Genomic DNA, 25,824 nt, shown 5'->3' with positions numbered 1-25,824 from the left:
CCTTGACCGTTAAGGTAGACTTAACCTTTAGGATGATCATAATTAACAATTGAAGTTGCCTTTAATAGATTGGTAGTTAAGTCAACTGAGTAGTCAACTAAGTACATTGGCCAACAATTAAATACTTTTTGTTTCCAGCTAAGTTTGGAACCAACAAATATAATATTTATGTTCATGTACGTATTTGTCGATTAGGGAGTCAACTGATTAGGGATCAATCAATTAATTAAAACATTAAGTCAATTGAAGCTGCACTAGAAAAGCTAAGGAGAGCTATTGATTTACTTCCACCAAAGTCCAAATCAATGCACATTTTCATATCCCAACAAATGACATTTCATCTTCATGCTATTGATAAATTTCTCTCATATCTTCTTCGATCTACATTGTTGTTGTTCTTCAAGTATTTTTTATTTTTGTTCCTTTTTTATTTTCATGTATATATTTTTGAAGCCCTTATTCACTCAAAAGAAATTTTCTACTCTATGAACCTTGAAAAGATTGTAAAATAATTAAATCTTGATCCTCACTCATATTATTCTTTATTTTACATCTTTAAAGCCATGTATCACTTTTGAATAAAACTACTACACATTCTTAAATTAGTTTAAATTGAAAAAGAAAGGGATATATCAATTGCATAGAGTTTGGGAATATATAAGAGCATTTATTCGTGAAACAAAATTGCTACATTGACTTAAAATGTCTAAAATCATAAAAGGAATGTATATAATAATTCTAGAGGCTTTAGGGTCTAAGGTAGGCAGTGAAATATTATCTTACACATCCATCTATGAGCATCTAGTATTAATTTTTTTTTAAGATTTAGTATTTAAGCTAAAGGAAGTGAAAAAAAATTAAAATTAAGGGCTTACGAATAAGTGTGCAGGATAATAAAACTCTCTCTCCATATAGGAATATTTGTTTATGAATTTATAATAAAAGGAATGCATATAGCAAGCTACTCTATAGGATGAAAGCATATTCACAAGATAAGTTTCATATAATAATTTTCGACAAAATTATTATATAAATCTAAAATATTTCAAATTGGGAAAATGCATATAATTGCTTCCTAGAGTAAAGATTTATAATAGTCTTTGTTTGTGAATTTAGATGAGTTTAAGTTCATATAATTGTTTTTTTTCCAACATTGCTATACATGGATCTAAAATATCAAAAATTTATAATTTTTTTATTTTAAAATTTTATAATTCATGTAATAAGTTTTTACAATTTATAATAGAAATTATAATACTTTGTATTTTAAAAATTAATTTTAATAATTTTTAATATAGTTTTAAATATTTATAATTTATTTATCAATTTTAACGAAGGAATATGATCACTGTATCACTTCAAGACTGAATATGTCTTTGAAGTGAAAAATCTCTGTGAAGGGCCGAATAGTTAAGCTGATAATGGATCGCTTCATCTGTTTGTAACTGCATTTGTGTCTCTGATAAGCATATATATCGAGATACAGGAGCTTAGCTTGGCCTGTTTGCTCCATCAACCAGGCGAGGAAGAACTTTGTTTGTAAAACAAAACGTAGGCTTCTCTGCAGCATATCATCAAACAAGTAGATTGCGCAGTCCGCTCAACGTCATTGCTGCTGCCAAATGGAACGTCGAAGCAACAAAGCCTCCATCGCCGAACCAAAACAAACCGATCGGGCACTCGGAAGGTGTCTAGTAATCAGAAATTGTACATGGCAAACGGCGAGAAATTGGAGATCGAGAGGCACCTGCACATTGGCGAAGCGAGTGAGGTCGCTGAGGCCGCAATGTGAGACAAACAAGGGAAGTGGGCGTGGAGGGTCGGCGATGCGACTTGCGAGCGAGGAAGAACCAGATCGTTTGATTAGTCCCACATTGTGGAGTGGGCGACGAGGAGCGGAGGCCGAGGCCTTTAAGAAAGAAGGCTTGTGCCACGTTGTTTCATACTTACCTGGACGGGGTCGACGGGCGATCAAGGAGGCTCGTGGCCTAGATCAACGGCTGCCATTGCACTGCGGCGGCGCGTTGGTTTACCATCTCCCCAAGTGGGAGAGTGGACGTCATAATTTGTGAAAGAGGGGGTACGCGCTTGCGCGGCCCCTGCCAATTTAATTAAAGTATTTTTTAATTTAGTTGGGGATCTCTAGCTGTAGAGGTTAACATTAATATTTGTCTGTTAAAATAAAAAACAGACAAGTTTCAAAGTGTCCAACACCTTCTGTACCAAACAAATTTCTAAGTCTTCCATCACACACAATCTTATAACTTTTTGGGGATCACGTAGGTTATTCTGTTATATGCATATATTCCAGCAAAAAAAGGGTGGTTTGAGTATCAAATTGAGAAAGAACAGAATTGTTACCATACAGGGGCCTAACTCAGCATCCCTCAAATGTGATAATCTGAATTTCTATATTGTCCTTAAAATTATATTGCTTCACTAGTCTTCATCTCTGCCTACAGATGTGCTCTGGTGCTCATCTCCATCTTTTCCTTCCTGTCTTTGGAGTCTGCATCTCTCAGAGCAGATCTTTCAGATCCCAGTTGCTCTTGCCCGGTGTTGCATTTATTTTTTCTGTTTGTTGGATCAACATCTTTAAGATTCTAATTGCTATATGGCTTCTGCAGATTTTGTAGGAGTTTTCTCTAGTTTCTTGAGGTTGACTTGAATGTCTCGATTTAAGCTTCTTAACGCGCAGTTGTGTTGTAGCACTTTTGCTGCTTCGGTCCAGTTTTCCTATTCTTTTGCTTTGAAGATTAATTACTTTTAAATTTTTCTTAGGATATGGCTGCTTTCAATCTCATGTCTGTGGTTCCTCAACTATGATTCTCGTTTCGGGTTCGAATTTTGGCAAAGTGTTCGAATTACTATAGACATTGAGAGTTACATTTCAATTCTGCTTTTCAATCCCAGACATATGGCCTGTCGAAGCATACTATTTGGATGCTATATGATCTCTGCTTCTATTTGGATGCTATAATCTTTGCAAACTTGGGTGTTATATTTTGGGATAATTAAGAGAACCATTTATATTTGTTAGAGTTTTCATAATGACTCCTTTCAAGGCAATTTATGGTAAGCTTAGTAGACTGCTGGTGTAGAGTGCATCTCCTATTAAGGTCATAAAGTGATTTAGTATAAAATAAAAGTTAGCTCTTAGATTCATAGGATCCTTTAGGTTTTTGAACATGTGGACCTGGTGACTTTTGCACTTGCTCTACCACCTTCAATAATAGGAGAATGTGATGTGTTTAATAGATCGATGTTACGGAGGTATGCTTATGATTTGACACATGTACTAGAGAGTTTGACGGGACCACCTTGTTTAGATGCAAGTTATGAGGTGTATATATTCCACATCTTAGACACAAAGAGCACTAACTTCGCAAGAAGAGGACACATATGGTGAAGTTGTTTTAACAATATCACTTTGATCAAGAGCTTATGGGGGAGTATGAGGAAGATGTGACAGAATAACTTACTTTTTCCTTTTAAATAATTAATTAAATTTAAAGAATTAAATTTCTTTTAAAGGGTGTAGAATGTTATATCATTTTAAATTTCATAGGATCCTTTTGTAATTCTTATAAATATTAGGACCTTTTTATATTATATATAGTTACTAGGAAAGTCATCCTTTTCTAATTGTAAATGTATTAAAAGAAAGGACGTTTCACTTTAATTTTTTAAATCATCAAAGAAGTGTCCCACTTTAATTTTTTCACTTTATTTTAATATTCAATTGTATATAATTATCCAAATATCCTCTAACACTGTTACATACTATTTAGTATTTATCTCCTATCTAAATTTTAAATCGATGGAGCATGTTGTAACAGTTACGAAACAATAACTGCTACAATGTGAATAGTTATAGCAGCATGGTTTGCAATTGTTACAATGTGAATTCTTGTTCATGTTGTAATACGTTTTATAACTACTACAATATGAATTTTTATTATTCTTGCTTAAGTTATAGTAGTTACAGTTTCGTAACTACTATAACATAACTTTTTAATACACATTATATCAGCTATGAAATCGTAACTGCTACAATGTAAATTTCTATCATTCTTGTTCACATTGTAATAGTTATAATTTCATAGTTGCTACGATATATTCGATCGATTCAGAAATTAGATAAAAATAATAATATTAAACAGTACTAAAGTACAATTAAGTAATTATATACTATTAAATAATGAGATAGAGTGTCCTTTTAATAAAAAAATTAGAATGAGACATCCTTTCATCATTAAAAAAAAAAAACAAAGGCGTCTTCTTATTTTTTCCTTTTATTCTTTAGAATTGTTTAATATTCCAAAAGAGAAACTTAACTTCTAACTTTAACTTTGGTTGAACGCCTGAGTGAGTTGTATGGGCTAAATGTATTGATATTATAAAGTTGTACGGACAGCTACAAGAATTTCATATCTTTAATTGAAGGAGCATGATGTAATATAATAATTTCCAACTTTTTATAAATTTGTGCTACTTATCACAAAAATATCTTTCTAATATCATGCAAATGGTGATGTTTTCGATCATTTATTCAAGTAATATAGTTAGGAGTGTAAACGAGTGAAGTTTGAGTCAAATTAAGTTTAATTATATCCAAACTTATTTATTTACTTATTGAGTTTTTTAAAACTTATTTATTAAAATTTTTATCGAATTCTAGTTGAACTCAAACTTATTTATAAACATTATTTAAGTTTTTAATCTCGCTTAATTATCAATGTAGTTATTCTTATAATTTACATTAAATTGTTATTTATTTATAAATTATATTGTTATTTATTTTAATATATTATAAATATTAGATTTAGATAGAACACAAATATCTATAATATTATTCATGTGAACATATATTATTTTTGATAATTAAATTTTATATAAATTAATAGATAAATTTATTCATAAATTATTTAGAAATATTATTGATGAACATGAATATTAATGAATCGAATTCATGAGTGTTTATTTTATATATTTTTTATAATTAAATGAAAATAAATAAATTTTATCAAATTGAATATTAAATTTATTCATGATCTCTCTTATTTAAAAATTTATAAGATAAATAAAATATTTAACAATCATTTCTAATGAACCGAACACACTTACACACCCGCAAATCTTTTCCAGTGAACCGCGTCCCGTGGACCGGCCTACTAGACCGAATTGCAAGGCCTTACTGGAAATGGGCCTTGAAGCGTAGCCCATGGGCTTCAGGCGGACCGGACCAAACTGCGATACTACTCATTCTCTTCTGCGTCGTTGGAACTGGCGGATGCTCGGAGATTGTGCGAGGAAATGCCACAAGGATGATATCGAGTCCGGCGAACCTCTCGCACTTTTGGAATTCCGTCAGAGTCGCCTCGTTCCGTACGAAGAGTCACGCCTTGCTCCCCTGTCACAGGAGACGTTGCTGTTCTTCGCCAGTCATAGCGTTCTCCCAACACGTAAAACCCTAGCCTTCACCTTTTTTGTTAACCTCTTTGTTGTTCGTTTGGTCGTGCTTGTACTAATTGCTCATGCCTTCTTTTTTAAATCGGTGGACTGATAGTTGCATCTGCTTCTATAGGCAGAAGAGCAATCGTTGGTTGTGGTGGGTGGTGGTGCTGCTGGAGTCTATGCTTCAATTAGAGCGAAGTCTCTAGCTCCGCACCTGAGGGTGTTGGTTATTGAGAAAGGGAAACCATTAGCAAAGGTTAAAATTTCCGGGGGAGGTCGATGCAATGTGACAAATGGACATTTCTTTGATGCAGCGGTGAGGGAAAAGCTTTTTCACATGTCTCAAAATCACAGTTTTGGAACAATAAAATGAAGAAGGGCTATTGCTTTTCCCATCATGGTTACCATTTCAAGTTCTTGAAATGCTGCATTCATGCCTTGTGTATTTGGTTGTTAATCCATCGGCATTGTCTTAATTTACTCTCACTATATAATTTATGCTATATTCCAGTAGCAAATCTTCAAATATGGATGTAGTAACAGGGCAAAAATGGTGCAATCTGTGTGCTTTTCTGGTGGTGGGTATGTTGGCAAAAGGGAGCACTTTGTCTATCCTTTTGGCGCTTGGAGTATGTATGTTAGGCATGATATTATGATTATAATACTGTTTCTCTGAATTTTTTTAATTATATCTAATATCCCCATAGCAAGCTATGTATAACTCATATCAAGCATTGCTTTACTGATATCGAGCTTCCAATCACTTCTATTGAATTCTATATTGCCCCATATTAATCGCAGAGACAAAATTTCATACATCACAAGAATATATTGATTGTTTTCCCTCCCTTTATCTATAGGTGAATTAGCATGCAACTTAGTTTTTTATCATGCAGGGCCATGCTGTTACTCTTCTGAGCATGCTTGCTTGCTTCAATTACAGAGACTGGTGGATAATTATCCTCGAGGAAATAGAGAACTGAGAGGCTCTTTTTTCAACATTCACGGACCAAAGGACACAATATGCTGGTTTTCTGATCATGGGGTTAAGCTTAAGGTTTTATTTAGAAATATCTACTCTATTCTCCTCCATATTTGGTGTATGATTGTCATTGTTAAGACAGTTCTATTCTTTTTATTACAATAAAGTTCAGACAGAAGATGATGGAAGAGTTTTCCCCATTAGCAACAACTCATCATCTATTGTAGATTGCCTTCTCAATGAAGCAAAGATGCGTGGAGGTATTCTTTTCTTTCCAATGAAGATGTGGCATCTGACATCTTTTCTAAAATGATCGCATGCACTTATACAGTTACTTTTTGCTTGGTAATATGTTTCCATACTCAACTAACTTGGATCATTTTAGTCATTCCTTGCTTTTACATATGCAGCAAATTGATGAGATCTTCAAGTAGTTGAAGGAAACCATAGTCATCTGAGATTCAAAATATTAAATTAAATGTTGAAGGATGTGCATAGCTATGTATTTTTGAGTTGATATTAACTATTGAGTTTGCAAAATGTAAATCAGGGAAAACAAAAACATTGGTGTCATGCTGATTTATTCAGTATCTTAGTATGAGCATCTTTGTTGTTACATAAAAAATGGAAAGATATTACTCATCATGCTTCGTGAGTTGATAAATATCGAGGTTAATAACCTAACCTTGTCATAGATTGGGATATATATGCTTCTTTGGTTGTTGTCTAATGCTAGTCAAGCTAGCTTCTGAGAGTTCCAACAGTAACTCAGGGACCCATGGCTAGCAATACAACAAATTAGGTTTCTGCAGCGCTAATATTAGCAACAATTTTAAATGCTGCCAATTTATTCTAATCACTATTTGCAAATCTAAAATAGGCTATGGTAACATGTGATACATAATGCAAAGTTTTTTTTTCTTTCTAAAAAGGATCTTTAGTGGAATTTTTGAATGCCATCATCTAAATTTTGTTGTAGCGAAGGTTGATAGGTAATCTCTTGTGTGAGTAGTAGTTCATTTTAGCATTTAAAAGTACAAAGCAGATGGATAAGTATCTTACTGGCTAGACTATTTATCATTTATATTTTGTCCTTTCTCCCTACCTCTTATTTCCTTCTCTTTCTATTCTGTTATTTTGAATAAACTAGATTAAGATTTTTCTCATTATTCTCTTCTCCGCATCTTCTCAGACAACCTAATCCTTCTCATGTTGTGGCTCCTTGTATCATGCCTTGCTCTATCTTTTTGGCTACCCATTGCTTTGCCCTTCCCATTTGGAAATGAATAGATCTTGTTTAGGGGGGTTAAGACAATGGGAAACATGTATGAGAAGGGTCCTGCATGCTGGAGACTTTTCTATCCCTACAACAGGGAATGATCCTTTTTTCATCTAATTATTAATTGTATATTTGTAATATTTTAAAAATTATGTTCAAAGCCAGAATCATTTACATATATAAACAAATAAAATTGTTCAATGAATTTTGACAAATTATAATTTGCTTTAATCCTTCACTAATCTTATAAGTCAAATTTGCCAAACCTTTATTTATTAATTAAACTTGCACATACATTAGTTAATTGTTGTGTTTCTCACTTTTTGTGAATGCATCTTAACGATTTTTTTCTGCATTCTTTGAAATAGAATTTTCTTTTTTAAGTTGTACTGCAGATGGGAAAAACAGTTTCGGAGGTGTCTTTAAGTGATAGTGGGCAATTTCTTCTGAAGGTGGAGAAAAGAACTATGGATTTAGTCGAACACTTTAAGGCTGATTATGTATTAATGGCCACTGGGAGCAGTCGACAGGTGTGTAATTTGTAATTTGTAATTGTATACATACTTTTTTTTTTGTAAAAATTGGACCATTGTGATACATTAGCAGTTCTTTAACAGGGCTACAAAATTGCTATCCAGCTTGGTCATTCTATAATCGACCCAGTTCCCAGCCTATTCACCTTTAAAATTGAGGATACAGAATTATCAAATTTGTCAGGGGTATTTATACATGGAGCCTTTTAGTGGTATTTTTTTTCTTGTTGTAAAGGTTATCTTTAGGGAATTTATTTTGCATGCAAAGGTAGTTCTATTTATTTTCAATTTAATATACCATCATTTCATCATTATCTTAGTTTGTCTGATAATACGAACTATTTACGACACAACGAACTTGAATTTCAAAATATATAACAGTTTCTATATTGATCATTCGTCTATACACATAATTTAAAGGGACTCAAATGATGAGCCTAATAGACATCTCATCTTTCCATTGTCTTTCTCAAAGCATATCTTAAGTACTTTAGTATCATATCATGCATTTCAAGTATCAAAATCTTCCATGTTGCAAGTACTAGTACTGTCTGCTCATCACAGAAGTTCTCCATTGTGTAACATTAAGATTCTGAGCTAATAGTTCATTGCCCACTATGCAAATTTTATGATCTTTTCTATCAGTGAGTATTATTTCTTTATAGTGTACCCATGAGGTTCTTGATATAATTCAGTGGTCCTTTTTTGTTGACTATCAGAAAAGCAATCGGATAATCCTCCATTCTCTTTGGTTTAACAAGAAGATGGAAGATAGGAATCCTTCATCCTATCCATCCTATCTCTTGTCTCATGTCAGATTTCATCATGAACTGTTTGAAACATCTACAAAAATATCCTCCATTGAGAAATAAACCTCCATCCTATCCATCCTGTCCCATGGTCGCATGATGATTTCGTCATGCAATGTTTAAAATTCTACAAATATCCTTTAATAATATCCATTTACAATATGAAACCACTGTGTTCAAGTTTATAAACATTTTGCATTGTGTAACATGATGGTTGTTTTTCTTAGCCCTTCAAGGACTTAACAATTTTCTATATTCTATTACTAGGTCACATTTCCTAAAGTTAAAGCCAAGTTGAAATTGAAAAATATCCAAAAGAATTTGCCGGAATATACACAGGCATGTAGTATGGTTATTTTACATATCATTTTTTTACTATATTCCAAAATAATATATGGCTTATGCAGGTTGGACCTATGCTAGTGACTCATTGGGGCCTTAGTGGGCCTGTGATTCTCCGCTTATCTGCATGGGGAGCTCGCGAACTATTTCTGTCTGAATATTCGGGTAACAATTATCTTACATCTTATAATGACTAATTCTTAGTTTATTCTTGGGCAACAATTTCAAGAAAATTCAATGTCTTCTTTGTATATGGTTGACAGTTTTAAATGGAACCTTTTTATAATTTATGCTTTTAAATTGACTTAATTGACAATTTGTAATAAACCAACAAAGTACAAATGATAGGAACTACCAAAAGAATGAATGGATGAATGTGCAGAGCTACTAAGATTTTGTGAATGTATCATAGACAATGGATATACTGAGTAATTCTAGTGTATTTGCTAAGTAATCCACATATGTTGTAATTTTTTGCAGTGTCAATGCACAAATGCCTTCTGTAGACCTTATACCACTTTGTTTTTTTGTACATTATCAGACAATGGATGCACTAACTAACTGTAGTATACATTATCTCAAGGATTTCAATCCTTGTTTGCTTTTTTGTTGATTAAACATGTTCATTTTTGTCGATCCTGCACAGGAATGCTTATGGTAGACTTCATACCTGACATCCAATTAGAAGATGCGAAGCACATCCTTTTCCAACATAAAGACCAGCTTGCAGTTTGGTTTCATTCCTCAACTCTTAATTTCTATTCTAAATCTGCTATTATTTGGCTAGTAATTGACTGTTTTCTTACTATTATTCGTCTTTAGGAAAAATGTCTTTTTCATGTTTATCAAATTGCAAATTTGAGTGCGAATGTTTATGAAAGATTGCTGAAACTAAAAAGAGTTAACGATGAAGAGTTACAATGATGGGTTGGAACGAACAGAATATTAGAAAATTGTATTATAAGTGTTTTTGAGCTTAACCATTTGGAATTTCTAAACTTCTTTCAACATTTTGAATCTACAATGATATTTCTTTTACTTCTAAACTGTTTGGATTAGGATTGAAAGTTTAATTTTGTTCTTTAGTTCATAAATACCTTATCAATGTTTTCCTTGCTGAGCTTATGTCCATGCTTGTTTGTCACAGAAAATTAAGGCGTCCAATTCATTTCCTTCGCAGTTCAATTTAGTAAAACGATTTTGGAGATATTTATTAGAACGCGAGGTTACATTTACTTTGTTTGTTTCACTTAACTTTTGTGACTCTCAGCCTTCTAAACCAACTTAGTCGTCTCTTTTCAGGGTTTGGATGCAGACATATTATGGGCTTCGATTTCAAACAACCATTTGATTTCCTTAGCTCTACTAATAAAGCATTGTCCGTTTAAAATAGTGGGAAAAGTATGCGACTTTGGGTTTTCAGTTTGAGTATCGCTTCTTGAACTGTCTAAAATTTGATTAAATTTACCTTGTTTGTCCTGTCTCCCACATCTGAAGGGTCAATTCAAAGATGAATTTGTCACTGCCGGAGGCATCCCACTCTCTGAGGTTTGTGCTCTTCTCCAAAAGCAATCAAAAGGAGAGTAAACTCTCTATATCTTTAACTCATCACTTTCTCCTTTTCTTATATTGCAATGCAGATATCACTAAACACCATGGAAAGCAAAGTAATACCGAATTTATTTTTTGCAGGCGAGGTAACCTATTATTTTCCTATTACTTTATAGTTTATTCGTCAGATAGCATGATTAGAAATCAACTTTTTTGCAGATACTAAATGTAGATGGGATTACTGGTGGATTCAACTTTCAGGTATTGTTTATGTACATGGAAGTATTCTATTGAAGGTTTTTGAGAGGTTTGTCAAATCAAAAATGTTGAATAAAAAACTCTAACCATCGTGGAGATGAGGTCGAGGTTTTTAGTTTAAGAACATTAATGAAATTTTAAATCTGTTTTTTTCTTTAATATCAATCATGTGGGGTGAGTGTTTGTAATTAATTAATAGTGAAGTTTAAGGTTTGTAGGAAGATTTTTATATATTTGATGTTGGATATTAGGAACTACAAAAAGTTTTTGAAACTCATTTAGAGCTCTATTCTGTTCTGGATAACCTTTGATACAAAAGTTTTGTTGCACATAAATTTTCTGCAAAAATATTGTTTGTTTAATTGGTATAAACTAAATCCATTTTTTAAAATTGTTTTATTTTTATCTTGTTAATTTCTGCAGAATGCCTGGAGTGGTGGATATATTGCAGGGACAAAAATTGGCGAGCGTGCATCAAATAACAGCAACAAGGAGATCCTCTGAATAAATCTTTCTTATATTTTATATTATCAATGCAAACATAATATTTAACAATCATTTTATGGATAAAGAATTATCTGAAACTATTATCTTCAATTTCTTTTCCCACAATGAACTTTGATCTTTCCTCCCTCCTAGATGAAAATTTGTCAACAAGCACAAATTTTTATTCAATCACAATCTTCTTCTTGTTCCTGTCGAATTTTCAATTCCCAATTGATCAACCCATTGGATCCTCAATCAATCTCTATTAAAAGTGATCCCTCAAACCTCTTCCATTTTCTTCCCCTTCTCCCAAGCTTCCAAGCTCCATCCATGGCTTCTACTGCCGTTGCATTTGCAGCAGCTCCAGTCAACTTCTCTGCAACCAGAAGAAGAAGAGCCCAGCTCTGTTCTTTCCCTCCCACCTCAAGGAGGCCGGCGACCTTCTTCCCTTGCGCCACCACCTCTTCAAAAATCCCACCTTTTGGTCCAAAGGTTGCTTTTTTTTTTTTTTTGCTTTTGTCATCCTGCTTTGATTTGTTTCTATTAATGGTTTTCCATCTCGTGATAGGTTTATGCAGTAGGGTTCTTTGATCCTCTCTCCCATGGCGTTTCCTCGTCTTCTTCGAGCGACTGTGTGGCTGGTGAATCTACAGCGGCAGAATGGAAGTCATCCGGCACTAGAAGACTTTTCCTTGGCGCCTTGGTCTGGAAAGCCGTCGCCTTTGCTTGCTATGTGGGATGCGGCGCTTGCCTCGCCGCCGATGACTCCATCCGAGCGTCCGGCTTAGGGCTGAAGGTGGCGACGACACTGCGACGACTAGGGTTAGCCGATGAGCTCGTCGTCTTCGCCCTCGCCACCCTTCCCGTTCTGGAGCTCCGCGGCGCCATTCCCGTGGGCTACTGGATGCAGCTTCATCCGCTCGCTCTCACACTCCTTGCCATCCTAGGGTTCGTCTCTTTCCTCGCCGTCCCAACTCACAATCTGATCTGCATAATTGCTTCGATGTTCTTGCATCAGGAACATGGTCCCCGTGCCGTTCATCATCCTCTACTTGAAAAAGCTGGCATCTTTCTTCCTCTCCCGGAAGAGCGGCGTAGCGACCCGGTTCGTGAATCTCCTGTTCGAGAGAGCGAAAGCGAAGGCGGTGTCGGTGGAGGAGTTCAGATGGCTGGGCTTGATGTTGTTCGTCGCCGTGCCATTTCCCGGCACAGGCGCTTGGACTGGGGCTGCGATCGCCTCCATCCTCGACATGCCTTTCTCCTCCGCTTTCTCTGCCAACCTCGTCGGGGTTGTCCTCGCCGGATTGCTGGTCAATCTGCTGGTGAATCTCGGATTGAAATACGCGATCTTAACTGGTTTGTTCCTCTTCTTTGTATCGACTGTCATGTGGAGCATCCTGCGATCGCTTAAGAAATCATCGAACTGATGGTTGCGTAGTTTGTTTCCTGTTACGCTCCGGGGTGTTATTCTATATAATAGAATAATCATGAAAATCCTCAAGTTTATTTATTTATATCCTTTTTTATTATATATAACAAAATTATACGAATAAAACATCATATGAAATTAACATGAATACAATGAAATAAAAATAAAATAAATTAGAAATTATTAGATCGAGATCTCGAGCAATTTTATGTAAAATTGAAATCAATTATAGTATTATAAAGGTGTCTATGTTTGCAAAATTAGAGGTTAAGGAAAGCAAATATTATGTCAAATTGTTAAGTGGAGTAATTAGAATAGATGTGCAAAATAATTAAAGTTTTAATTAAATATGAAATTGTAGCATAGAGTTTTTTTTCTGATAGGATGTTATTTCATTAGTGGACTCATTTGAGTTATTGATTTGATTTAAATTGGAGGCTAAGTTGTAGTTGACTCGGACTTGAGGTTAGATGTTTCTTTGGTTGCCACCAATGCTAATAGGTTGATTTGTTCTTAGTTTGATTCAGATTTTGAAGAAGACTCGTCCCATATCGCCTCTAGAAATTTCTTCTTCTTATTCTTGTCGGTGTTTTTTTCTTTTAGAAGTGGATAATTTGATTTGAATCAGGAGGTTAGATGATTCTTTGGTTGTCACCAACACAATGCTAATAGGTAATAAAGGAAGGTAGCTTGTTAGCCCGGAGGCTACAACATTCTTGGCTCCGCCATTGGTCACCAATGCTATTCTTAAATTTTGAAGAAGACTTGTCCCATATTGCCTTTTAGAACTTTCTTCTTCTTATTATTCTTGTCGGGTTTTTTGTTTCTTTTAGAAGTGGATATTCCGATTTGTGATGCCCCTGTTTGTTGTATTCGAAGCATCAACATTTGTAAGCTCCTTTTTTTGAAATCTCTTTCTTAACAAACCTCTAGGAAAATTTCTTCCATCAGATCATCCGTTTGCCTAAATGAGCAACTTTCGAAGATAGGTCACCTTCGTCAATTGATGGTTCGGATTCCGATTCGATTTTTTCCTTAGGTTTGGATCTTGACTTGGTTTTTTCTACAATCAAAGTTATACTCTTCTCTTTCAGATCAAGATTAGTCTATTTGTGGAGTTCAAAATCACATAAGAATTCATCTAACTTAATTGTTGAAAGATTCTTAAACACTTTGTAAGCATTGACCATGGATGCCCACAAGGTAATCCTGGGAAAAAGCTTTAAGGGCGTACCTGATCAAGTTGCGATTATCGACTTATTCACCCATAGCATCGATTCTATTCAAGATTTCCTTGAACTATCTGACTTACCGATTTACCGACTTACATTCCTTCATCTTGATGGTCTGAAGTTGGCTAAATAGTAGATCCTTCTTATCAATTCGAGAATTAGTTGAACCTTCGTGAAGCTCGATGAGCTTCTCCTTGAGTTCTTTAGCATTGCTAAATGATCCAACCTGAGTTGTTCCTGAGTTAGATTGTATTGCAATGTGGTTGTGGCCCTTGCATTTGATTGAGCTTTCTTCTTAATGTCACTTGTCCAGTGACTGAAGTCGACTAGCTCGCTAGTTGGATTTTTAGGTAGCTCAAAGCCTACTTTAACTATCAATCAATATTTTTATCTCATTCATGATATAATACTCCCCCTTTCCTTTCCAATAGGTAAAATTATTGTCATCGAAGAGAGGAGGATAAATTATGCTGAATCCTTCATGCATAGATACTTTTCTAAGACTTTTGTAAATCTTGGATTAGTAGCACAAAAAAAATAGTAATCAAATTGTTAAATTAGAGCTAGGTCAGGGTTATGGTTTAGTTTGAATTTGGTCTGGTTGTAATTAGGATTTGGATTTTGACTTCGGGCTAGACTCAGATTAAGTTAATTGTAAATTTATTTGTTTAATCTGACTCAAAGTACAAAATTTGACCCTAGGTTAGATTTAGATTTTGCTTTGGGTTAATTAAGTAAAAGTTTCCTAAATTAGTTTCGAGGTCATGGCTAAGTACAGAGGTTTCTTAATCAGATCAACAATCATTTCCTAAGATAAAGCTAACTTAATAATCTAATACTTAACTAAATTTAATATAACCTCCTGGTCTAACTAGTTTAGAATGGGGTGAGCTAACTTCAGCTAGCTCCCCTTAACCAGATGCACTAGGTAGGATACGTCTTATCCATCCTAGATACCTAATCAAGATTACCTAACGTACTATCAACACAACTCATTCTAATACCAATTTGTAGGATCAAATTCAACGCTAAAGGGGTGAATATCATTTAAGAATTTGTAACTAAGTGATAGATTGACATAAATTAAATTTTAACCAAACAAGCAAAGAATGTACGACAGAATAAATAAAAACTAACTTAGCTAACTACTCATCAAAATTCAATTTTAACTTGTAATGTGATGTTTAGCAATTAACTTATCATGCAATATATCAACTGAGTTTAGCAGCAGGATCAAGGCGAAGCCAGGCAATATCCTCCTGCATCGTGATCAACTGCAATTTCTCGATTTACCTCCTTATAAATGATCATGAGACTGATCGTGTGGGACCGCTAAGATGGCGGATTCCACCTACTAGCAAAATATTTGACTACCAGCGACATTGAGACTAGTATTATGACACAACAACTATGCAAGAGATTAAGACAAGTGTAAGCAAATATCAACATGTGCAAATTTTAAAAAGTAATTATTATGTAGAATCTTCTTTCCAGAAAGTCTTTGGAGGTAAAGAGATCTTAAAAAAGAATCTAAATATTATACACAAGAATATGATAACAAGTAATTAACAAAATTACACACAAGGATTGTCATTTGAAGTGAAAACGCAAGGTTGCAGCACATCGTCATAGTAGAATGAAGAGCACAACAAACACTCAAAGAGTAGTTAAGATTGGATTAATTGATTGATTTTAAAACATCTGCCTCGAGCTTCCTTATATAGAACTCAGTCAATGCTGACATGGTAAATTTTTTGATCGACTAGCACCTCTCCGATTGCTTGGAAGATGCTGACTTAACTCCAACTTCTATCCGATAGATAACATCGTCTATGGTCTCCGATCGACTGGACTCCTTTCAGTCGCCTAGAGCTTGGTCAAATCTAATCTTGACCAACTCATCCAAATCATTGAATTTCATTACTACTGGCCGTTGGAAGCCATCCTCTATCACTCGGATGCTATGGTCGCCCCACTCCTCACTCCAGTTGCCCCACTCCTCACTCTGGTCGCTTGGAATCTCTTGACTTCGTTAGTAGAAGTTTATATCTAGTTAGTCGCCTGAATTCCCTTCCGGTCGCCTAGAACCATCAAAAAATACTTCCCTGCAATTGTAACATGTAATGAGTATGTTTGAAAAATTAACATTACTCGTACATACCTTATCTAAATGTTTAGCTTCCAATTGACCCATCTAGGTTTAGTTGCCAGACTCAACTCCTAGTTGACTTGCTGCTAAGACCACAATTACTAGCTAACTTCCTTTGGACTTAATTAATGTAGTTCCCAACTATGATTTCCTTGTCTGGTTCCCAACTAGGTCTTACACTGTCTAGCTTCACTAGGACTTCCATCGCTTAATTCTCAACCAGGACTTTAGTTGCCTAGTCTCACTAAGACTTAGCAATTGTTTGGTTCTCAACCAGGACTTTTCTACTTGTCAAGTAATCTCCACATGCACACTTAACACAATCCATTAGATCAATACAAGACTAACTTTAAACTTAGTCATACATCAAAACTTAGGTTCGATGTAGTATTCTCAGCCCCAACAATAATAATATTACTGAATTTGATTACTATGGTAGACTTCACGAAATCATTGAGGTGGAATATTTTACTTTACTCATAAAAAGGTTAGTGTTATTCAAATTTTCATGGTATAATCTAACTTCAAGAACATGTATGATAGTACATTCGAACTATAATTTAGTTCAAGTTAATGCAAACAAAAAATTTAACAAACATGAACCTTTCATTTTCGTAGTACAAGCTTGTCAAGTTTTCTATACTAAATACCTAACAAAGAGAAGAGGATCTAGTAAATGGTTATCAATTTATCAAATGAAGTCTCAGTCAACCAAAGAAATGCCGAGCTCCATCACTGCCCAAAACCAAGATGCATTTCAGAATGAGAAAGTGAAGAGCCATTCAGTTGATTCATAAATTCAAACGACATCTGAATTACTTGTAGATGTAAATGTTACTTACAAGGAATTAAATGATAGAAAGATGTCCAATAGTGAGGAGCATAACTACTAATGGAGTATGGCAATGATAACTTAAAAATTATTAATATTAATGACTATTGTGATACCAATTAAATTATAGGATTAAAAACTATGGTATAATAATTTTTAAATTAAATTTGTGCTGGATGACCTATGTATTTCTTTTCATTATGTTTTTCTTATTTGTCGTAGCATATTCAATATTATGTGTGTGAGCAATAGTTAGGACTCAAAATATGATGTTAAACTAAATTTAACTTACATGTATATCTCACTAGTTCGATCATATAGGACATAACTTATACTGATGAACTTGTATATTTGAATAATATTTGAAACTTGTATGTATTATAATGTTATTTTACACATATATATCATCATGACAGATCTTACATAGGAACAAAATGGCCAGATTATACTAAAAATTATTAGTGATGAGTAAGTATTTTCATTATATTTTTAAATAGTATTATTACGAATTCATATTCACATAGTCTTTTTTTATTATTTTAAAATATTAAAGATTTTTTCATATAGCTTTACTCCCCATCATAGTGTATCTGCATACATCACATCAAAATTTAACGAACATCAATGTGTTTCTGAATATACATGGAGTCATGTAGATCAAGAAATTAAATATTTCTATTTCTTAGTAAGGATTTTAATATTATTGATACTGTATAATAAAAAATTATATTAATTTTGATATTGTTGTGAAAAAATATACTTGGGAGTCGGGACATGACATGAGGTTGAGTTTAAGGCAATATGGAACTTATATTGTCAAAAATAATACAAGAAATTATTACATAAGTGGAGAAAGAAAGACAAAATCATAACATGTACCAGTTGAGGTTTGGGATGTTTGGCAGAAAATTTAGAGTGAAGATAAATATCAAAAAAATCAAAGACAGCTCAAAAAAATAGAAATAGTGAGGTCTTTGGCCCATGTACGGGAGTTACAAAACACACAGCTAGAGCACACTCTATTGTAGAGCATGTAATACAATTGGTGACTCTACAATAAATTTATATAAGTACTTCTTTATTATTATTAATGAACTTATTTTAATTTTAAATAAATTTATTTATGCAGGAAGAAACTTTACAATGACCAACTGATTGCTTAGAGTTATTTTGCAGTACGCATCAACAAAAGGATGACACTTTTGTTGATGCTTGATCATAGGTTATTGACGTAAGTATCTAAACTTTATTATCTCTTAAATTTAACAATAATTAGCTTTATTATTTATATATTAGATATTAGTAATATTTTATTTTACATATGATGATATGACTGCTAGAGTTGCACAGACGTCTTAACCTGCTATAGAGGAAGGAGAGTCACAGATTTCATCACCTGATGTTACAAATAACATGTATTATGAGGTTGTTAGTGGAATAAAAGAAATCCCTCTATGACCTTGACTCTCAGGCAAAGGTTGTATTTGATCGTGTGTTATATACTCCTAGGCTCAGAGGGTCATCCGAGTTGTTCATCTAGTGAAGTGCAAGAGTTAAAGGCGGAGAATGAAGAATTAAAAGCTCATGTCACGACATTATAAAAATAGTCGATGTAAGATTTTATGTCTCATATGATGTTCTTTCAACCATTAGCTCCTCTTGCTTTTCCTGACTTTTCTACGCCTGGTTGATGAGACTAGACCTATTGATTAGTAAGTTATATATAATTGTTTGAGTATTTTAGTTGTTCTTAAAATTATGTTGTTGGATTGTTTTTCATGTCGTGAGATTTATGTTCATAAATATTCTTTATAAATATTTGTATCTTGAAATTGATGATTTGGAAGTTGTTAGTAAATATTATTATGATTGATGTTAATATTGTAATTGTGTGCAGTTTGTTACTGCAATTGACCTCTAGTCAAAGTTGATCAAGTTGACCAAGCTTAAGTTAACTCGAGTTGGTTTCAATATTTGATCAATATGTTAGTTGGTCAAGTAAAATGTCAAGTAGATCAAAGTTGATCGGATACATCACAGTCGAGCAATTTAGTGAGCGTGCGTGAGCAAATGGTGTGTGGTTGAGTGAGATATTAAGTAGGTCAAGGTTGACTGGATACTTGACGGTGGAAAAGTCCAATAGGAAATTGGCACAAGAGGATAAGTCTAAGTAGGTCATGATTGACTAGACATTTAATTATCGAAAGTTTCAGTAGGTCATGATTGATCAGATACTTGGTAGTCAGAAGCATAAGGCAAGAAGTCGAAGTGACTTATAGTTGACCAAACATTTGGTGATCGAAAATTTAAGTGGATCACGATTGATCAAATACTTGAAAATGGGAGAAGTCCTAACAGGTCATAATTGAGTGAGTGTTAGGCATGAAACGAGAAATCCAAACAGGACAAAGAAGATTGGATGTTTGATAATGGCAAAGTCCCAATAGGTCAATATTGACTCGATATTGGGCAACAAAAAGTATCGACAGGTCAAGGGTGACAAGATATTAAGTAAAGGAAGTCTTGGTTGATTGATATCAATCGAATACTAGGCAAAATGATATTTCATCCTTGAAAATGTTGAAATAGGGGTAGCAACCGATTGTTAGGAAGTAGCAATTGATTGTTAAACCCTAAACATGGAATTCAAGGTTTGAGGAAGAAAAGGGGATTTGTTGGAATGCAACAATTGATTGTTGGCACTATAACAGTATACAATAAGTGTTGTAATCGATTGCTATTATCAATCGATTGGTAGGCATAGCAATTGATTACTGAACTGTTAAACTGACATATCAAAGAAATGGTAGAAATCGAAGTGTAGCAATCGACTGCTAAACCCTAAACCCTAAATTATACATTGCTATCTACGAAATTATAACTGTTACAACTGTGTAGCAGTTCAGTTGTAACAGATACGAAGGTAGCATTATTTTATACAAAATAACTTCAAAGTGGAGTTTAAAAGAGTATTTAAGAAATTAAATAATAAGTGGGGTGTTATTTTGATATGTTTTAAAAGAGAAGATTTTTTCTGTCTTAAATATACATTAATTTCTTTACTCTATAATTATAGAATTTCTTTACTATATATATATATATATATATATATATATATATATATATATATATATATATATATATATATATATATATATATATATATATATAAAATTTTTACTTTCTTTTCTTTGACTTAAATATTAAATCTTAAATCTTAAAAAAAATAAGACTAAATGCTCATGGATGAATATATAAGATAACATTTATATATATATATATATATATAGCACAATATTAGAAAGCTTAGCATGATTTGCTTAGTAAGAAAATCTTGTTTGCTTTTTTTTTTAACCAAATGAATGTTTTTGTAATCCAATTAGTCGTATGGTTCTAATGCATGACGAGAGATATGTAGTTCTTTAAATCATGATGGTGAATATCAAAGCAAGATGGAAAGGTCACTTAAACATATGGTTTGAATCACGATGGGTGGATATCATGATTCACTACAAGAAAAACAGTCATAGACATCGGTGGAAAACCGATGTCTATGAGAAAATCGACCGATGTCTATGAAGGCGATGTAAAAGGTCTGACATTTTAGACATCGGTTTTTAACCGATGTAATATCACTCAATGACATCGATTTGTAAGCGATGTAGTACCGATGTAGTATCACTCAAAGACATCGGTTATGCAACGGTATAAAACCGATGTAATATCTGTTTAACATCAATTTTAGCAACGGTTTTTGACCGATGTAATATCACTCAACGACATCGATTTTACAACGGTGAAAAACCGTTGTAATATCTGTTTAACATCAAATTTAACAACGATTTTCGACCGATGTAATATGACTTAATGACATCGATTTCGCAACGGTGTAAAATCGATGTAATATCTGTTTAACATCAAATTTAACAACGATTTTCGACCGATGTAATATCACTCAACGACATTAGTTCTGCAACGGTATAAAATCGATGTAATATCTGTTTAACATCAATTTTAACAACGATTTTCGACCGATGTAATATCACTTAACGACAACGCTTCCAAACCGATGTCATTGAATTTAAAACTATTGTAATAACACTTATTTTTTTAATGTTGTTTGTAAATTATGATCGAGCAAGATTACAAAATTATCATAATATTATAAATTCACCAAACAAATTACAAATAGAAAAGCACCGATATATTTAATCACCTCAATATTTACAAATAACACAAATATTCTTTTTGCAACATATTACATATTCCCTCAGCGTTTTCATCCTCAGAAGAAACTAATAGAATCGTCAGGGTTTACAAATAACCTTTTGACTGTTGTACTTCTTCTACAGATACAAAATCTCCATCTAGCATAGCAATGAATCATGAGCCACTCCATTCACTTACTTCGAACAGGCTTGGACCAGCAAGCTTTAAATTCTTGGATGCTCTCCGTAGCCTTCTGTACAGGGCTTGCATTCCCAGCTAACATGCCATATAGCTCAAAGGCCATCTGACAAAAAGTATAAAAAAGAAAGATTTAAAGTTGCAGCTCATAAAGTACAGGGATACCATGCTAAGATATAAACTAGAGTCCATCTCAAGTTCTTTTCTCAATTCATCCTATCAGGAAACAAAAGGAACTTGAATTTCTAATGCAGAAGATTAATTAAGCAGATATGCTAAGCTCTCGTGACAAACCTTGACAAGAACAGCACGACAAAAGGAAGGTCTGATGGGCAAACCAGACACATGGATCTGAGAAGGCTGTAGGCCATCCAACGCTGCTCTCTTTGCTACTTCCTCAGAGGGGCAGTAACATCTATTGACATCAGAGTGGAACCTGATCGAACCGATAAGGTTCTTCAGTCAAATTTAACTTCATAAAAGTATACAAAATTAGTTTCACACACCATGTAGGGTGGCAGGTGTTGAGATCGGTGATGACGGTAACAAAAACAACTTTGTTTTGAAGGTTTTTCCATTTCAGCACCAACAAAGGAATGTGCTGCATGAGGGGATGGACACTGATTATGATATCTGGCTTGTACTTCTTCAGACCGGCTTCCACTTTCCTTCAGTCATCAAGCACCAAAATCAATAATGACTGCTGCAAAAAGAATTTCTCTACGGAAATTGTTCACTGATTTGGAATTGCTATGTCAGCAGTAGAATTGCTGTTGAGAAGGATAAAGAAGAGCTCCATACTTGGTGTAGAATGATGCGATGGCAGCTAGATACAAGTTATGGATCCAACGAGGGGAGGTTCCGTGAAAGGCCATCCTCCATAGCTGCACATGCTTCACCATGAATTTGTAGGAACTCTCCATGTTATTCAAAGGCCAACCTGCATGTTCCATGATCAAATCCTTCACAAAAACCTGCACATTGAGATAAGCAACAACAAGTTGTTACAATTCTAGCTCCTATTGCATTGATACTATGAAATAAAACCAGAGGAAACAATAATGATCACCTCTGGAGAGTGAGGATAACTAAATGCGTCAAATAATCAATATGCAAAAGGCTAATTATGTAAGCATTCCTGAACATCAGGACAGAGAAAGACAAATAACCTTTTGAAGCAGAGTTGTTTAATGCAGTAAATGTGTGTTTCAAATAGAAAATAGGTATACAAGGATATTTATTACTCAACCACACCAACACACACATGGAATATAAAATAAAGAGAAAGACAACAGGATATCAGCATTCTTTCAATTATTATCATGTTCAAATGCCTTTAGTGTCTTAAAGCATCAATATCTCTTCAAAGTCAGACAAAGATATGCATATTCATATGCTTCTGGATCATGAATCAGAAGAGAATCTTCTGATACTTTCATTTGTGATTTATGATTTTATTCGTATGTTCAAATGCCTTTAGTGTCTCAAAGCATCAATATTTATCATTTGTGATTTTATTTACCACTAATTAATATTTATGTTCCTTGTACGTTTAATTGTGTGAACATGTTTCCATTTGAGTATCTAGCCACCTTTAAGTTTCTTTCAAAAAGTTCCTCCTTGCACAACATCGATCAATCTCTTCTGCAAAAGAATTCTCAAATAAAATTTAAATTCTGATACTTTCATTATTATTGTTGTTGTTGTTGTCCATGCAGAGTTGACTTCTTGACTTTGACACTTGAAATCCTCCCTTTTGTTCTCTTTCCACGAGAGGAACAAATCCCATTCAGACTGGCCGATGACTGCTCTCGCGTTTGTTTGTGCTTTTCCCACTTACAACACATAAACAAATACAGTTCTCTTTCCATGGATTTGTTCTTGTTGCTCAGAAGAAGAAAAAAAACTTCCCCTGACCGGTTCAGTGAGCAGATGCCACGAAATTAACCTTCACTTTGTTCCAAGTCTTCTCGTCGCCTTCTCCCTTGTTTCATCTCTGCGAACGCGCTTATTTGACCGATCGAGACTTCTTCCTACGTTTACTCGCCGATTTAAACCGCCACATTTATCACTTTTCCTGCTCTTCTTTCTTCGACCGAGAAGAAGAGGAGGAATTAAGTGACTGTTCTTAATCGCTCTGCTTTCGCCATGGAGCAGACTCACAAGTCGGAAATTGAGGTGGCGAGGCAGCTGGTTCAGCTCAGCAGCGGCGGAGAGGAAGACGAGGGTGAAGGATCAGCGACCGCGCAGAGCAAGAGTGGGGTGGACAGGAGGAAGGAGAACGTCGACGCCGTCGCCGATGAAACTTTAACGGCGAGAGTCGCGAGAGAAACAGAAGAGGAGGAGGAAAGCCGGCAGCCGAGGAAGAGGCGGCGGTTCCGGTCGTTGGCGGAGATATATAAGGTGACTGAAGCCATGACGGCCGTCGCCGGCGAAAGGGTAGAGTGTTAGGTCATTAGGACGAGGATTAAGAAGGTAATCCGTAATTTATGAAATGATAAGTATAGTCTATTAGTTTCTATAACTCGAACTCCAAAGCACTTGGTTTCCTAAGCACTCAGCTCAACTTCAGAAGCGCTCGACGTTCAAAATAGGGATGTGGAATAAGTTTTGTGTTTGGTTCGTTAAGAAGTTATTTATGTTTATTCAGTAAATAAATATAAGATGAATTAAATGAATAAATTTTAATAATTTATTAAATTAAACGAACAAGTTTAATACATATCTATTCAAATTTAATTTGAATAAATTTTAGGGGAGGGAGCATTTGGTTTGAATGTTATCATTGATAATTTTAATTATCTATTTAAAATTATCAAATCTGAAATTAAATTACCTTTGTTTTTTTTTAAGTTTTTGTTGATCCCGGGGTTATCCATTGATGTTCCTTCGCACGAAAGATTTGCCAGGGTTGAGGGTGGTGGCAACGTCAGAAGGTGGAGTGGCAGCGATAGGCGGCGATCAGCAGGATGTGGACGTCCGACAGGAAACAAGCGACGATAATGACCGTTCTAAGGGAGGCAAGCGACAACGACGAGCGTCCAACAAGAGACGAACGATGGCAAGAGGCGATGGTGGGCGTTATGACAGAGCCAGGTGGCAGGCGGCAGGCGGCAGGCGACAAGCGGTGGGCGGTGGGTGATAGGCAGGGATGGCAGATCGCCGGCATGAAGATAGGGAGATCGCGAGGACAAAAAAATTAATTGAATTAATCAAGTCCTACCTATAGTTGAGATAAATTAAATAAATCAAATTTAAAGTCCAATAAAATTATCTAAAAAATTTTAAAATAAAATTTTTTTAAAATATTATCCAACTTTATTTATTTATATATCATCATTAATATTAATAATAATATTATTATATTTATTTTATTTTATTTTATTAATTGATTTGACCGTTGATATAATTTTGTGCACTTCGTTATATATTAAAATTTCTAAATAAATAAAATTTTATTTTATTATCTAAAATTTAACTAAATAATATTAAGTTATATTTTATTTCTTATAATAGATTATATTTTATTTCTTGTAACGTGACTATATGATAATTTTAAATCAAACACACTTTTTTTTAATGTCCATCTCAAAAATCATACTATGGTCACTGCTTTCTAAGAAACTATTAACCATAGGGATTTTAAAGGATCGACCATAGAAAAGAGGTAAACTTAGTCAAAGAAAGTAAGCGAAGCTTTTTCTCGCATTACATTGTTAATGCATACGAATTCATCCACGTCGTAAAAGAAAACTTTGTTATCGATATCCAATGAGAAGGCAAATTTTAAGTGCATCATTATCTGTTATTTTTACAAATTAAACATAGAAACGAAAATGCTACTTATATTCTATGACCGTTTTCCTTCTCTAAAATTAGCTACCTTTAGGAATGCATGAGGTAATAAAATTAGCTACCTTTCTTGATACACCAAATGGGAAGCCTTTTAATTCAAATAACATATTTGCAAGTTCTTTTCCAACATATGCAACGTCAATTTGAGCAGCAAAAACAAAAAAAATATTTTTGAAAGAATGTAAGATACGACATAGCTCAGTCACATGATAGTCTGTAAATT

The 25,824-nt window shown here is 34.1% G+C and overlaps 3 protein-coding genes and 1 non-coding gene across 5 annotated transcripts; 3 read left to right on the top strand and 1 right to left on the bottom strand.

Moving 5' to 3' along the window:
- Window positions 1-1,942: 1,942 nt before the first annotated feature.
- Window positions 1,943-2,102, top strand: LOC141830245 (U1 spliceosomal RNA). Its single transcript, XR_012601937.1, has one exon. It is a non-coding gene; the product is annotated as a U1 spliceosomal RNA (small nuclear RNA).
- Window positions 2,103-5,303: 3,201 nt separating this feature from the next.
- On the top strand, window positions 5,304-11,744 carry LOC141829698 (uncharacterized). Of its 2 annotated transcripts, XM_074717222.1 has the most exons (15): window positions 5,304-5,465; window positions 5,588-5,773; window positions 6,401-6,514; window positions 6,612-6,699; window positions 8,103-8,248; window positions 8,336-8,437; window positions 9,328-9,399; window positions 9,468-9,567; window positions 10,049-10,131; window positions 10,550-10,627; window positions 10,705-10,803; window positions 10,900-10,950; window positions 11,043-11,099; window positions 11,173-11,214; window positions 11,635-11,744. In XM_074717222.1, the coding sequence occupies exons 1-15, from the start codon at window positions 5,328-5,330 to the stop codon at window positions 11,713-11,715; spliced, it is 1,437 nt and encodes a 478-aa protein (XP_074573323.1). In that variant the 5' UTR covers window positions 5,304-5,327; the 3' UTR covers window positions 11,716-11,744. The 2 variants fall into 2 exon arrangements, with proteins under 2 accessions (XP_074573323.1, XP_074573324.1); XM_074717223.1 differs by lacking the exon at window positions 8,336-8,437.
- Window positions 11,745-11,957: 213 nt separating this feature from the next.
- LOC141830216 (uncharacterized) lies at window positions 11,958-13,152 on the top strand. The gene is made up of 3 exons (XM_074717701.1): window positions 11,958-12,189; window positions 12,266-12,645; window positions 12,716-13,152. Exons 1-3 carry the CDS (start codon window positions 12,028-12,030, stop codon window positions 13,122-13,124), a joined length of 951 nt encoding a protein of 316 aa, XP_074573802.1. The 5' UTR covers window positions 11,958-12,027; the 3' UTR covers window positions 13,125-13,152.
- A 1,138-nt stretch (window positions 13,153-14,290) lies between these two features.
- Window positions 14,291-22,669, bottom strand: LOC141829887 (putative monogalactosyldiacylglycerol synthase 3, chloroplastic). Its single transcript, XM_074717367.1, has 7 exons — window positions 22,548-22,669; window positions 22,253-22,414; window positions 22,041-22,182; window positions 21,912-21,962; window positions 21,808-21,852; window positions 14,439-14,584; window positions 14,291-14,360 (listed from the first exon to the last, which is right to left on the bottom strand). The coding sequence occupies exons 1-7, from the start codon at window positions 22,667-22,669 to the stop codon at window positions 14,291-14,293; spliced, it is 738 nt and encodes a 245-aa protein (XP_074573468.1).
- Between the last annotated feature and the right edge of the window lie 3,155 nt (window positions 22,670-25,824).

This window comes from Curcuma longa, chromosome 5 (genome assembly GCF_044706935.1).
Source record: "Curcuma longa cultivar G26 ecotype Majalengka, Jawa Barat chromosome 5, ITB_CL_G26_1.1, whole genome shotgun sequence".
Taxonomy (NCBI): domain Eukaryota; kingdom Viridiplantae; phylum Streptophyta; class Magnoliopsida; order Zingiberales; family Zingiberaceae; genus Curcuma; species Curcuma longa.
Note: the sequence above shows the minus strand (reverse complement) of the source record. Positions and strands in the feature narration are given on the sequence as shown.

Excerpts from the sequence above, each read along its gene's own strand:
- LOC141829887 (XM_074717367.1), bottom strand. The coding sequence starts at position 22,669 with ATGGAGAGTTCCTACAAATTCATGGTGAAGCATGTGCAGCTATGGAGG. Across the intron at positions 21,963-22,040 it reads GTCGTGCTGTTCTTGTCAAG|GATGAATTGAGAAAAGAACT; the intron begins GTTTGTCACGAG and ends GTTTCCTGATAG. Across the intron at positions 21,853-21,911 it reads CTAGTTTATATCTTAGCATG|ATGGCCTTTGAGCTATATGG; the intron begins GTATCCCTGTAC and ends ACTTTTTGTCAG.
- LOC141829698 (XM_074717222.1), top strand. The coding sequence starts at position 5,328 with ATGATATCGAGTCCGGCGAACCTCTCGCACTTTTGGAATTCCGTCAGA. Across the intron at positions 5,774-6,400 it reads GACATTTCTTTGATGCAGCG|AGACTGGTGGATAATTATCC; the intron begins GTGAGGGAAAAG and ends CTTCAATTACAG. Across the intron at positions 11,215-11,634 it reads CTGGTGGATTCAACTTTCAG|AATGCCTGGAGTGGTGGATA; the intron begins GTATTGTTTATG and ends TAATTTCTGCAG.
- LOC141830216 (XM_074717701.1), top strand. The coding sequence starts at position 12,028 with ATGGCTTCTACTGCCGTTGCATTTGCAGCAGCTCCAGTCAACTTCTCT. Across the intron at positions 12,190-12,265 it reads TCCCACCTTTTGGTCCAAAG|GTTTATGCAGTAGGGTTCTT; the intron begins GTTGCTTTTTTT and ends ATCTCGTGATAG. Across the intron at positions 12,646-12,715 it reads ACACTCCTTGCCATCCTAGG|GAACATGGTCCCCGTGCCGT; the intron begins GTTCGTCTCTTT and ends TTCTTGCATCAG.